At 37.0% G+C, this 14,034-nt stretch overlaps 2 protein-coding genes across 3 annotated transcripts; one reads left to right on the forward strand and one right to left on the reverse strand.

The window, feature by feature from the left end:
• The first annotated feature begins 346 nt into the window (after window positions 1-346).
• LOC113309479 (putative disease resistance protein RGA3) lies at window positions 347-5,885 on the forward strand. 2 transcript variants are annotated; one of them, XM_026557899.1, is made up of 5 exons: window positions 347-629; window positions 1,983-2,069; window positions 2,196-2,370; window positions 2,606-5,368; window positions 5,487-5,885. In XM_026557899.1, the coding sequence occupies exon 4, from the start codon at window positions 3,266-3,268 to the stop codon at window positions 5,315-5,317; it is 2,052 nt and encodes a 683-aa protein (XP_026413684.1). In that variant the 5' UTR covers window positions 347-629; window positions 1,983-2,069; window positions 2,196-2,370; window positions 2,606-3,265; the 3' UTR covers window positions 5,318-5,368; window positions 5,487-5,885. The 2 variants fall into 2 exon arrangements, with proteins under 2 accessions (XP_026413684.1, XP_026413685.1); XM_026557900.1 differs by lacking the exon at window positions 2,196-2,370.
• A 1,532-nt stretch (window positions 5,886-7,417) lies between these two features.
• On the reverse strand, window positions 7,418-12,957 carry LOC113312869. The gene is made up of 3 exons (XM_026561603.1): window positions 11,209-12,957; window positions 8,513-10,522; window positions 7,418-7,564 (listed from the first exon to the last, which is right to left on the reverse strand). Exons 1-3 carry the CDS (start codon window positions 12,955-12,957, stop codon window positions 7,418-7,420), a joined length of 3,906 nt encoding a protein of 1,301 aa, XP_026417388.1.
• Between the last annotated feature and the right edge of the window lie 1,077 nt (window positions 12,958-14,034).

Below are 14,034 nucleotides of genomic sequence, written 5' to 3' on the forward strand. Positions count from 1 at the left end.
GGTGGAGGTTTAGTCTAATTTTGTTTTCTTTTTTTAGTCCTTTTACATCGTTCCTAAAATTTTATTACACCTCTCTTTCCAGATGTACAACATGACGTTTAGTTGCTGCCATATCCAAAGCCTTTCCATCTTTGTCTATAGCTGCCCAGAAATTGTACTGCTCCATAAGCAGGTTACCAGAGGAGACCCTCACCATCAGGTTTGTACACATTTAAAATCTGTGACCAGCCACCTTACTCTTTAAATTACATTTTACAGTGACAGTTAAAACTGGCGTTTATCTATTCAAGAATCAAAACGGTCTATGGCCGGAACTCATCTTCAAACCCTTATTTTTTATATTTTCAAACCTGGTGAAGAAAAAAAGGAATCAGAAGAGTCAAAACGAGAGCCATGAACTTTACAACAAACAATAGTACGTCTACAACGGGTAAAGAAAAGAAACGCTGGATTTTCGCATAGAAGCATCTTTCTCATTCTTCTCCTCAAACCATACAAGCATCTTTCTCTATGCAAATGGGGTTCTTCTCTCAAACCAGAAAAACAAAACAATGTTGAGGTTCTCCTATTACTTTCTCCCTTCAACTTTTCCTTCTACTCATCATCTTCTCTACTAAGCTTCCAAGAAGGTTGGATTTCTATTCTTTCTCTCTCAGTAGTTATAATAAAGGGTTTAATGGTTGTTGTTGGTAAGGTCTAATGTTGTTACTAGTTGTTTTCGTTTCCGCTATGAATGTCTAAGTTACTGACTATATCCGTCCAGAAATATATGAGATTAACTTTCTTCAGCATATAGGTAATCTAACTAACAACTAATAATCTGGGTTTCCGTTTGAAATATGAGGCAATTTTTCATTATTTGTGACTTACGTGATATTTTGTGATTCATTAATTTTTGGGAATTTACTCTATCTGGACCCTAGATTGATGATTTCTTGATCTCGTATCTCACTGAATGATCATCTTTATTTGCTTCACCTTGTTCCTGATTGTTTTCTGCTTTTTTATTTTTGTTTTGTTGTTGGAATCAAAAGGTAGTTTTATGTTTTACAGTGTTGCATTGGTGTAATACCATGGAGATGCTAGCTCTGTTTTAGTATGTTTCTTGCTCTCTTATCCATTTTGTGCACAACCCACACTGTCAAGATTTGCTCATGATTATTGTTTATGAACTAAATTCTTTTTAACAGTTTATGTGTAGTATACCATGGTTCTTGTGCTTAGTGTAGAAAACCTTTTCACATTTTTCTTTCTCCTAAAATTTATTTACCACCTCCACCTTGGTTGCATTTGTGCTGAGTGCAGCTTTTATAAGGTCAGAATGGTTTAGCATGAAACAATGTGATTATTTATCATTTAATAAGGTCGAATAGTTTTAGACAAGTAAAAAATAATAATAATTCAGCTTTTAAACGCTGAAATAATGTCGTAGCCTTAAATGGGTGTTGGAACTTCTAGTGGTCAACTGATTTCGTGATTATGACTAGTAAAAAATGGGATATAGAATTTGTAATACCTTGATCGTCCTTGTTAGTTTCATTCTCCCTGACTGTTACTTCTTCAGTTGATGGTCAGAAGTAATGCCTTTAAGTGATGCATCTTTATTAGCTTCACCTTCTTCCTGTTTGTTTTCTGCTTTTTTATTTTTGTTTTATTGTTAGAATAAAAAAGTAGTTTTATGTTTTACAGTGTTGCATTAGTGCAACACCATGGAAATGCTCTCTTTTAGTGTGTTTCTTGCTCTCTTATCCATTTTGTACACATGTTATTTACCACCTCGACCCTGTTTGCATTTGTGCTGAGTGCAGCTTTCTACAGACCTTGTTAGACCATGTTGTTTGCATATTTTCTCGATTTCGTGCAATGGTGCATCTAAAGTTTATGATCATCTGTTAGGATAACACCTGTTTTTTTGTTTACTGGTCTGGTAGTGCTTGTAGCTTGATTTCAGCTGTTGTTGTTTATTCTTTTGTTTGATTCAGATTCAGTCGAACTCTGGGAAAGTAGTTGCAGTAGGTCCTGGAGCTAAAGATAGAGAAGGAAATCATATAACTGCTCTTCGAAGGAAGGTGAAACTGTCTTTTTATTAGAATTTGGTGCAAGTTAAGCTTATTGAAATAGAGTAACTTACAACATACTTCCTCTTGACATTACAAGATTAATAAATAGTGGCAGTTTTGTTTTCTTATTTTCAGAAACAACGTGATTTTTTATTTTTCCCGAAGCATGAAACAATACGATGATTTAGCATTTTATAAGCTATAAGCTCAGATGGCTTTTATCTCGTCTAGCTTCTTACCTATTTAAACGCTGAAATGGTGTTGTCCCCTTTTAATAGGGGTTGGAACTTCACAGTCATCAACTCAAAAGGTAGTTTTATGTTTTGCAGTGTCGCATTGGTATAATATACCATGGAGATACTCTCTTTTAGTGTGTTGCTTGCTCTCTCATCCATTTTTGCACATCTACGCTTGTCAAAATTTTCTCATGATTATTGTTTATGAATTCTATGGACTAAACCCTTGTCAACAGATTATGCAGTACGCCATGGGTCTCCAAATATTCAAACTAGTTTGTTTATTCTCTTTTTGTACAACTGTTTCAGCTTCAGCTCGAGTAAAATGCTTTCCAATGCACTTAAAAGTGATGTTACCTTCTCAGGCTGGGGTGCGAATGGGATTACTCTAGTTGTTGATAAAATTATAACCTATTTGATTTCAAAATGGACTTCTTCAAATTCAGATGAAACAGATTTAGATGAAGAGAATATGGGGATGAAGTTAAAGTTGATCCTGCTGAAGATTAGGCCAGTTCTTTCAGTGGCAATGGAGACAGGGATAAGTAGGCAATGGTTAATATTTTGGTTAAATCAGATAGAGGATGAAACATACAACATAGAAGATTTAATAGATGCATTGAAGATGGATTCTACCGGCAAATTGAAGCATATGAAAGAACAAATTGGTAGGATGCATGATCTCATCAATGGCAATTACAGTGAAGCTATCAAAGAACTGGAAAGAGAGCGTAATTTTCATCCAAAAGAGACTAGTTCTATTATAGGTACACAGTCATGTATTTTGGACATACAAAGAAGAGCTGTAGTTGATGGCATAATTAACCGAGCGGTACAGTTGACGCCAACAGATAGTCCAATGGTTAGTCCATTGTTGGAGTGTGTGGCATTGGAAAAACTACTGTCGCCCGCCATGTTTATAATAGCTACAACATTAGAGGCCACTTTGAGCACAGAGTTTGGATTTCAATGAGTAAGAGTTTCAACTTGGATTCAGTTCTGAAATCATTTATGGAGTCTGCCAGGAAAGAAACATTTGATAATCTTGGTTCAGATGCAAATGAAGTTCGCTTTCAAAATTACATCAGAGGTAAAAAGTTCTTTCTTGTTTTGGATGGTGTCTGGCAAGAAAATAGGTCTGATTGGAGTTCATTTTTCGAACTTCTGGAGGTTCAGTCAAATGGATGTGCAGTTCTAGTGACAACTCAAAGCGTAACTGGGGCAGCAGTAGTTGGTTCTAAGCACACATATGAATTGTCAACGTTACTTGAGGAAGATCTGATGGCGATATTTGAAGCAAATGCTTTTAAGTTGTCGCAAGAAAGATCATCGGATTATCCAGATTTGATGGAAATTGGAAAGGAGATAGTTAGTAGTTGTTATGGAAATCCAATGTTTGTAAAGACATTTGGAGAAGTTTTGTTCGATAAACGAACTAAAAAGGAGTGGCAGCTTGTTCAAGATACAAATATTTCAGAACTTCCTCGCAATGAAAGTAGTATCTCAGAAGCTTTAAGCTTATGTTATTATAGGTTGCCTACCCATTTGAAGGCGTGTCTTTCATACTGTGCTCTTTTTTCGAAGAGTTTTGAATTTGAAAAAGATTTTTTAACTAAATTGTGGTTGGCCGGAGACCTTATTCAATCTAAAGTGAACATCAGAATAGAAGACTCGGCGGATTTGTGTTTTGAAGAATTAGTAAAAAGATCTTATTTTCAAATCAGTGTGCAGCAGCAAGGTACAACTCAAAAGTACAAGCTTCAAGGGTTAGTGTATGAGATGTTCAAAATTGTTGGAACTAACAATCCTTTCAAAGCGAGAGTAGATAGCAGAAGAAGCTTGTTACAACAGTCGAAATATCTGAGGTACTTGTCCCTGGATTATCATGATGGTGCAGAAGCAGTAGATATGAATGATCTTGTCGCATTCAAAAAGTTAAGAACAATCATATTAATGCGTCAGGTTCCTTTTGCTGGTTTCTGCGATGATTTTTTTGAAAAGTTGGAGTTCATTAGAGTTTTGGATCTGAGTAGAAGTGGAATCACTGCATTGCCATCATCTATCAAAGACTGCAAGTATCTAAAATATCTTGATGTCTCCGGGTCAGAAATAGCATCTATTGATGCTGGAATTTGTAATCTTATCTGGTTAGAAACTCTGAAGATCAAGAATTGCAAGCATCTAAAAGAATTACCCGAAGAGTTCAGCAATCTTGTTAATATTCGACACTTAGAAATGGATGAAGAATCATTAGTCCATACACCGGTACATATTAGAAGGTTGACACAACTTCGAGAGTTGAAGAAATTTGTTATCCGCAACTTGAATGGTTGTAGGATCGCAGAATTAGTTGAAATGAATCAATTGGAAGGTTCTCTTTGTATTGAAGGTGTTGAACATGCTTCCGATGTTGAGGAAGATGAGGCCCAACCGGAACGTTATTTGGACAGAAAAGATCATGTGCAGAAACTGAAACTCTATGTTAAAGATCAAGCCGTTCCAATAGGCACAGCGAAGTTGGGCTTTGAATTGTCTCATCCTTCTCCAAAGTTACCTGAGTTGATTGTAGAAGGTTATATTTGGGACAGTTTATGGGAATGGGACTGGAGATCTCTTGCTCTTGAAACTGTTGATCTAATTGGCTGCTCAAATCTAACATCTATTCGTGGATTAAGAGAACTCCCTCGCCTAAAGAGGCTCAAACTAAGTGGTTTCAATGTGATTTATCTTGATTCTTCATTCTTTGGCCAGGATGATGATGTGGGATTCTCATTGTTGGATACATTAGCATTAGATTTGTGGAATCAGTGGGAGACATGGGATGGAGTTGGTAAATACATGTTAAAGATTGTGCGTCTTTGTATTCAAAATTGTCCTGCTTTTCACACCCTGCCAGATCTCTCTGAATGGCATTCTCTAAATTTCTTGGATTTAAAGTCATGCAACTCTCTTCAAAACTGTCTAGGAAGCCCTCCACCTGATATTCACTTCCCTACTGTAGAAAAAATTGTTCTGCTCTAGGACAGAATGCATGGCCCCTCCAAGTGGTTCAACGGAACTGAGCAGATATTGGTAAGGTTTTCCTTATCTTCGTTTTCCGTCCTCTTTGTATGCTTAGATTCACATGGAAGGTGTTATTATTTAAGTTCTATGTACATTGGACTGATTTTGAATGCAATGGTCATTGCAGGAAGAGTAGAGATATATACTCTGATTGTCCACCATTGGTATGTCTTCTTTTCATTTATTTACGTTGTTTTTCAAGTCGTTCAGTGGTTTTAGGGTACTATTTTAGCTCAATCATTAATTTTGAGTGCTGAGATGATGAAATGCATAGCAAACACTACTACTGGTGAAGTAGGAAAGTATTAGAGGGAAGCATGAAATTATCTTTCCCTAACACTAACAGTAGTAGCAGTATCTCAGTCAGCTTACTTGAATAATTGGCTGAGGGCATGACATTACTTCGATTAGTTTGCCTGAAGTCGTATCTTATGTTGTTTGCATGTCCATGAATGCGAAGATTTGGATGGTATATTTGATTTATTTATTTTTAATTTTGTTTTGATGGAATAATTTATCTTTTATAAATGGGAATTCAATTTAAACACACCTGATCCGATTTTAGTCAAAGTCTGTCACTCTCTCTTCTGTGAAATTTAAGTTAAAATTAAAAACTAGATTTACACTTACAAGTCTAGAGACCATATAAATCCATGAACCTTCAGACTTCCAAATTGTCTCCTTAGCTGATCTTAGTGTTGCTGCCATCGTTGTACACTTTCTGCATTACATCAGAAACCAAATGTCAGTGAAAAGGACACTAGTCCTCAAGCTGAAGAGCCCTTATGATTGCAAGTAATTAAGCGCATATAACCTACACCCACGCCCGACGTTTATCCCGATGCCTCTGTTCTCAACTCTGTCCATTGATCTTCTGCTACTAGGATATTCTTGTCTCCTTTCACCTATTGGAACTATCATGAGCTCATTAATGTGTTGGTATTCCCGAATTCATCTACTACAATCCCATCATTCTAGGTTCTGTACAGCTTTGCTTGCCAGGACTTAAGTCCACATCTGACAATGCTTTAGTTTCTACATTTAGACGTACAAGTCCGAAGACCAAATACATCCACGAAATCATGAATGCTTGGATTTCCAAAATGTCCCCTTAGCTGATCCTAGTGCTGTTGTTGTTGCTGCCATTGTTGTACACTTTCTGCATGAACCTTCGGACATCTAAAATGTCCCCCTAGCTGATCCAAGTGATGCTGTTGTTGCTGCTATTGTTGTACACTTTCTGCATTATGCTGGAACCCTAATATCAGTGCAAAGGATACATGTCCTGCGAGATGAAGAGCACTTTGATTGTAAGGAATGACGCCCATATAACCTACATCCACATCCAGTGCTCATCATAATGCCATTGTTGTTCTCAACTCTGCCCAACTTGCGCATTTTATCTTCTCCTACTAGGATGCTCTTGTCCCCTTCAACATATTGGAATTTTTGTGAGCTTATTCCCAAATTCTCTGTCTACTGCAATTCCATCATACTAGGTTTTATACAGCTTTGCTTGGCAGGACTTAGGTCCACATCTATTGTTGCTTTAGTTTCTGGTATATTCAGCTCCTCAACCATGGGTTGCCATACTCTTACTCGAGTGTTCATATAACAGTTCGATTCCTCGTTTATCTTGTCCGTGTGAACTGGATATGAGGGACCGAAGAAATGCATAGACAATCACGCTTCGAACAGCAATTGCTCGTCCTGGAAGACCTCTCCAAACGTGTTGCTGGGTAAGAAACCCTAGGCAACTCTCTAGCCGTCTTTGTTACCCTGTGTTCTGATAAATGAGCCTTAACCTTGGCTCTGAAACATCCCCCTTATTAGTAGTACTTCTTCTACCTGTAGGAGCTTATAAATTCACTCCTAGTGCCGTCCCTATATAAGCTGAGCTGTCAGCTATGGTATTCTTCAAGATCGTCTTCAAAGCCGAAAAGGTTATGGTGTGGCAGTATCTAGAGCAATTACATTCTGAAAAGAGACCGCCATTTGCATCTTGGATCTCCAGCAGAACTCCTCTATATGTAAGAGCTTTGGTTTCCCTTTTGGAACTTAGGCTGATAGAATTGACAATGTCCACTTGCAATTAGTCTCACCATGTCTAGGAACTGCAAACTGAAGAAGAGACACCAGAATTTCCACCCTCCTGCCAACCTCATTTTCAGCATCGGAAGAGCCAGCCCCCCTCATTCGCATCACCTGTTGCCATGAAATTGAAACCCAGTTACACGCATAATTTATCCAGGAGCTGTTAAAGGTGTTGCAAACCCAGTAAAAGGCACCAAAGATCAGTACAGCGACGTTGTGTGCAGAAGAATATGTAACATTTAAGCACAAATGTTACCAGTTTTAAAACCAACTGATGATTAATAACCTGATGTATTAGCTTGCATATATCTTGATCCCCGAATAATAAGGGCTATTGTCTGTTAATAACAAAGGTATTTTGGTTGTCTTTCCTGTGGTCCAAAGTGACTGAACAAAATCTAAATAGTCTATACTCTCCAACTCCAAGAGTATGTTTACTTCACAATAGAATGAGATACCAGATGATAGCTAGGATGGAGCAGATAACTACCGTATCGATGATCACTTTCTCTCCAATATGAGAATATGAATGTTGCAGTGCATTGGTGTGGCGTTAAGAAGCTCTATGCCAAGCGGTGTAGATATGACCGAATTATTTATGCTCATAATACAGAAAAGCTTCTAATTCATTTATAATTTAGTGTAACTTGCTACTTTTGCTTTATAATTTTGCCTTACATCGATCCTTGTTTTGAGTCTTTGATCTAAGATTACTCTAAATCATCTTAACAAGTTTCTTATTGCTAAATTCTTCCATAATCATCTTGACGATTTTGTACTTCTCACTTTTCTTTTCATCATGTTGTCATTCTTTATTTGTAATCTATGATTAAGTACACAAGAAGACCAGATTCCACCTATTGGGCATGTGATGAGTCCTCTCCCTGTAACTAAGAAAATTTCAAAAACGCCTGGCCCTCTCACAATGTAGAGTTTTCCATAACTGCTAATGGGGCCCCAGGGTACTGAATTCAGGGGAAACAAAAAAGTAATTTGTCCTATTGGTACCTTTTTTTTTAACCAAAGAAAGAACTTATATTAAACATGAATACTTGATACATCACAACTTATGTAGGGAATTAACAAAGGAGGTGGATGAAACCACCAATCCCCACATAGATTATGCTTATAAGCTGCCTTCGCTATTGAATCTGCAGCTTTATTACCAGACCTATACACAAAACTACAAGACCAACCAGGATTAATATTACATATGTTTACACATTTTCGCAGAAGAGGCATACTCTGCCAGTGACAAAGAGAAGATTGTTGTTGAAGAAAAGAACAAATTCCCAGATTATCAGATTCAAAAATCACATGAGACCAACCATTTGAATCTGCCAGTTGCATAGCCTCCAACATTGCCCATGCTTCGGCCTGTTGAGCGTTACTAGCTCTTCTCAAGGCTCCCCTTCCCATGACATATGCCCCTGTAGAGTTCCGAATTATAATTCCAATACCAGCTAACAAAGAACTAGAATTATAAGAAGCATCGATATTAATTTTTAGGTACTGCAAAGGAGGAGGATCCCATCTATGATGTAAAAGCTTATTATGAACATTAGGATGATTGTAGTTAGCAGGAGAGTTTCCTAGATGATGCTGGAGAATGTATGAATTGACCTGATGGACTACGGAGTTATGGTTGGGAGTGATATTGTTAAAAACAACCCTACATCTAAGCTTCCATATGAAATGCATGATGCACATAGCTAAGTGAACAATCTCAGGAGATTTCTGGATGTTGATGATGGAGTCTTTGAGTTGCCAAGTCTGAATCCAAGATAAGAGAGAAGAGTGCTGCAAAATAAAGTGAAACTGATGAGGTAAAAAATACTGCCATATGGCCCTAGAGAAGGGGCAATGAAGTAATAGATGGTCCAGATCTTCCATTTGATTGTGGTTGCAAAGTACACAGTGTAAATCAGCATTATGCACATGGGTGAAAATTCTTGATTTGACTGGAACAGCATTGTGAATAGCTCTCCACAGGAAAATCTGAAACTTGTAAGGTACTTTCAACTTCCAAAAAGATAACCAAAAATGTTGAGATAAACCCATGGAGTTATCTGTTAGGATATCTTTATCACACAACATCTTATAAGTTGAGGCAGTAGTAAAAATACCAGTGGTTGTAAAGGGCCAGATTAATTTATCCTCTTGATTTAACTGAATGGGAATGGTTAAAATGGAGTTCACCTGATCAGCTGTAAAAAGAAGGCGAAGAAGCGACACATTCCACTGTTCAGTATCAGTATCTATAAGATCAGAAACCAACTGGTAGTTAGAAATATTCAAATCTCCCCAGTCCTGTAAAGCAGAATTCAGAGAAGGAATCCAATTAGAAGTCCAGATGTTGATATGAGCACCATTACCAACTTGGCATTTAGCATTTTTCAACATAATCTCAAGCCCAATAGAGATACTTTGCCAAATCCAACTTGAATTTAAGTTAACCGGAGGAGGGAAGAAACGCAGGTCATGATGAGGAAAATGTTTACCTTTCAACAACTTCGCCCATAAAGCATCTTGGTTATGTAACAATTGCCAAGCTAGTTTCGCAAGAAAAGCTAAGTTATAGTTACATAAATTTTTAAGTCCTAAACCACCTAGCCTTTTAGGTAAACATACCTTTCTCCAAGAGATGTAATTTTGAGAACGTGGCTTGATGTAACTGTTCCACCAATAGCTTCTCTGAATTCTTTCCATTTGTTGAAGAGTTTCTTCAGGTAGTTTGAAAACCTGCATTTGATACATACCCATAGATCTTAGAACAGAATTAACCTGAGTAGTTCTTCCTGCTTGATTCACAATTTTGCTCTGCCAGCCCTGCAATCTATTATTCATGTTATCAATAACCCCCTGACAGTTCTTATGTCTAGATCTATGCAGCAGAAGAGGTATACCCAAGTATTTTTCGCCAAGTCCCATAACTTTCATACCAAGAATACCAGTGATATTAGACTTATGAGCATTAGAAGTGTGCTTGCCAAAAAATAAGGTTGATTTCTGCATATTTATCACCTGACCTGAAGCTTGTCCAAATATATGAAGAAAGTGTTGAAGCTGCTGCATTTGAGTAGAATCAGCTTCCAAAAATAACAAACAATCATCCGCGAAGAACAGATGATTAATTGAAGGGAAGTGTTAATTCTAATCCCTGAAAGACAACCGGAGTCCACATTAAGCTGCAAAAGTCTAGAAAAAGCTTCCATGACAAAGAGAAATAAAAAAGGAGACAGCGGGTCTCCTTGACGAATACCCCGAGTCGGAGAAAAAGTTGAAGAAGGACTGCCATTGATAAGAATGGAAATATTTGAAGTAGAAATACACTACTCTATTAAACTAATCCAATCATTATGAAAACCTAATTGCCGAAAGATGGAAAACAGAAATGACCATTCAACCCTGTCGAAAGCTTTCGACATGTCTAATTTCAAACCAACCAAAGCCTTTTTAATCTTTTTATGTTTCATACTGAACAAAATCTCATGAGCAATAATGATATTGTCATGGATATGTCTTCCTGCAACAAAGGCAGTTTGAGTAGGGGAGATAATATCAGGAAGAAGGGGTTTAAGACGGTTAGCTAAAATTTTAGAAATAATTTTATAGCTAACATTGCACATACTTATGGGTCTATAATCAGCAGGAGTTTTTGGGTTTGAAATTTTAGGGATTAAAACCTGATAAGTATGATTGATGGCTTTGAGCATATGTTTATGAGTGAAAAAGTATTGAACCATGGAGATTACCTCAGTGCCAACAACATCCCAACAATGTTGATAAAATCCAGCTTGGAACCCATCATTTCCCAGAGAATCCCAAGGCTTGATTTGAAATACCACATCCTTTGTTTCTTGAGCATGAGGCACCTGGATAAGGCAATTGTTCTGTATTTCTGAAACACAAGGTTGAAAAAGCTGCAGAATCTCATTATTAATCTGAGGCTTAGAAGAAGTAGCAATATTCTTAAAATGGTTAGTAAATATAGCTTCAATATCACTTCTGCTATCAAACCAAATGCCCAAGGGACCCTGGATAGAATTGATAGTTGATCTTCTCTTATTGTAATTGACTATCGAGTGAAAATAAGAAGTGTTTCTATCTGCTTCAAGAAATTTATCACCTGCTTTTTGCATGAAGAACTCTTTTTGAATCAAAAGCCATTGCTGCAAGGAAGAGCTAAGATGCTTAACTTGAGGATTAGAAGAAGGCAAATTGCGGTCATAGCAAAATTGTAACTGCTTCTGAATATTTTGAAGGTTATTCTCGATGTTGCCAAAAGAAAGTCGTTTCCATATCTGCAGTTGAGTTCTGGTTAGTTTTAATTTACTAGAAAACTGAAACGAAGGAGACCCCAAAAATCGATGTTGCCAGCTGCGTGCAATAGTATCAGTACAAGAATCCATTTTAAACCAACACTTGTAGAGTTTAAAAGGAGAATGTTTTGTAGCAGAAGGAACTGTATGTAGCAAAATCGGGCAGTGATCCGAAGCAACAGGTACTAGATGTTGAAGATGTGCATTTGTGTAGTGGTTGATCCAGTGATTATTCACTAAAGCTCTATCTAGACGAGCAGAGACATGATCATCTCCACTACGATGATTTGACCAAGTTGTGTCAGCTCCTGAGTAACCTGAGTCAATGAGATCTAGTTGTTGAACAAAATTTCTAACATGTCTAGCATGATGAGGATGAGTGACACTAGAGCTATGAGTTTCAGAGTCATGCATGGTGAAGTTTAAATCACCAAGAAGAACCCAAGGAAGATCAACAAACAAATGCATATTAATAAGATATTGCCACTGATTAGCATTTTCTGTATCATCATGAGCCCCATACATGAAGGTTATCAAGAAATCCATATTATTATCATGAGTATGAACAATAGCATGGATAGTTTTAGAGGTTGTATACATGATTTCAATATCAATTCCATTTTTCCAGCCAAGAGAGATACCTCCAGAGAGACCCAAAGAGGGATGAAACCAGTAATGAGGATAATTAGTTTTAGAAAGATAAAATCTCATATTATTAGACTGAGTTTTGGTTTCACACAAGAAAAAAATATCAGGGTCATTGTTGGTCAAACAAAATTGAATATAATCACGGGTATGAGGGTTACCTATACCTTGACAGTTCCAGGAAAGAATTTTCATGACGGTAATAACAGAGAAATTCAAAGAAAGACTGCAAGAAAACAACAAAAGAAAAAACAAAGCAAAAATGAATAAAGAAGGATAAGTTTTTACAATCACATGTTTCCATGCATCAGTATGATTCTGTGCATTATAAGCAAAGGCTGCAGCAATGTCCCAAACATTATCCATGGCTGAAGCAGTGGTATCATATTCAACAGAGACAGTATCATCCACTTGAGAAGTAACCACATTGTCATTCAAATCAGCATCAGGAGTATGCGGCTCAGAATTTATAACCAAAATAGGTGTACGACGATATATTTTCTTAATACCACTAGTACTAGCACCGTCACTAGTCATAGGATAAGATGGGATCAAGGAAGAATAGGGCTGAGCTTGATTGTGATATGAAGAGGAAGCACCAGAACCTGAATCAGTGGCCGAGAAGATTTGGTACCCTTATTAGCAATGTTGTTAGAGTTTGAACTAGAGTTTTACCCCCAGAGAGAGCCTTTATTTAAATCTTGACAACTTCTCTGGATCAGCACTGTTTGTTCAAGCTTTCTTTAGACTGGGTCTAGTGGCTCTTCCCAGCCACTTCCCAAACACCTTTACACATCAGTCTGGGAAGGACCTGGCTCTTGCGGTTTTTCCAGAGAAATCCGGGGACGGCTAAGCAAAAAAAAACGGGTAACAATCAACCGTTCTTCAAATAACGGTCAGCTATCACCCGTTTCACTGGAAACGGTTATCCATTAACCGCTCTCCTTATCTTGACCAGTCAAATCCCGTTGAACCGGCTAACCATTAGCCGTTCCATTTTTAGGCAAAAGTTCCAGGAAGAACGAACACAGTTCATTCATTCTCTTCTTGTTCTTCCCCTTTTTTCCTTCTCTTCTCAACCAAAAAAACTAAATAACCAAATAAACATCACCTACACAATTTTAGGATTTGAGTTTGTTGAGGAAGCTCTTATTGAAAGTTGGGGTTATTTTTGAGGAGGTTAATCATCTCAATAATCAAAGGTAATCCAATAAACTTAAAACCCTATTTTTTTTTAATTTTTTTTCAATTGAAAAAATTTTCATTAATTATTTGATGAATAGCATAAATTCAAGGAGTTTTACGACCATGTGAGGACTTGAATTTGTTTAAGATTGTTAATTTTAGGGACTTTACTTAGTATGTCTAATTCTATAGGTTATTTACAAGTTATATGATTTAGTGTAATTGAAAATGAGATAATTTTGATTGTATGTCTAATTGTATATGTAATTTAAACGTTATAGATATTATCATGGTCATAAAACGCTGCACTTTAGTTGGAATTCATTTGCAAATGTTGGTGGTATTAAACTTTTACTTGAATTCTTCTGTTAAGTTTGTTAGATGTCAATTTTGACACCATTTTATTGTCACTTCGGTGTTGTTGTTAAT

The sequence above is a fragment of the Papaver somniferum genome, chromosome 9 (assembly GCF_003573695.1).
Source record: "Papaver somniferum cultivar HN1 chromosome 9, ASM357369v1, whole genome shotgun sequence".
NCBI lineage: Eukaryota > Viridiplantae > Streptophyta > Magnoliopsida > Ranunculales > Papaveraceae > Papaver > Papaver somniferum.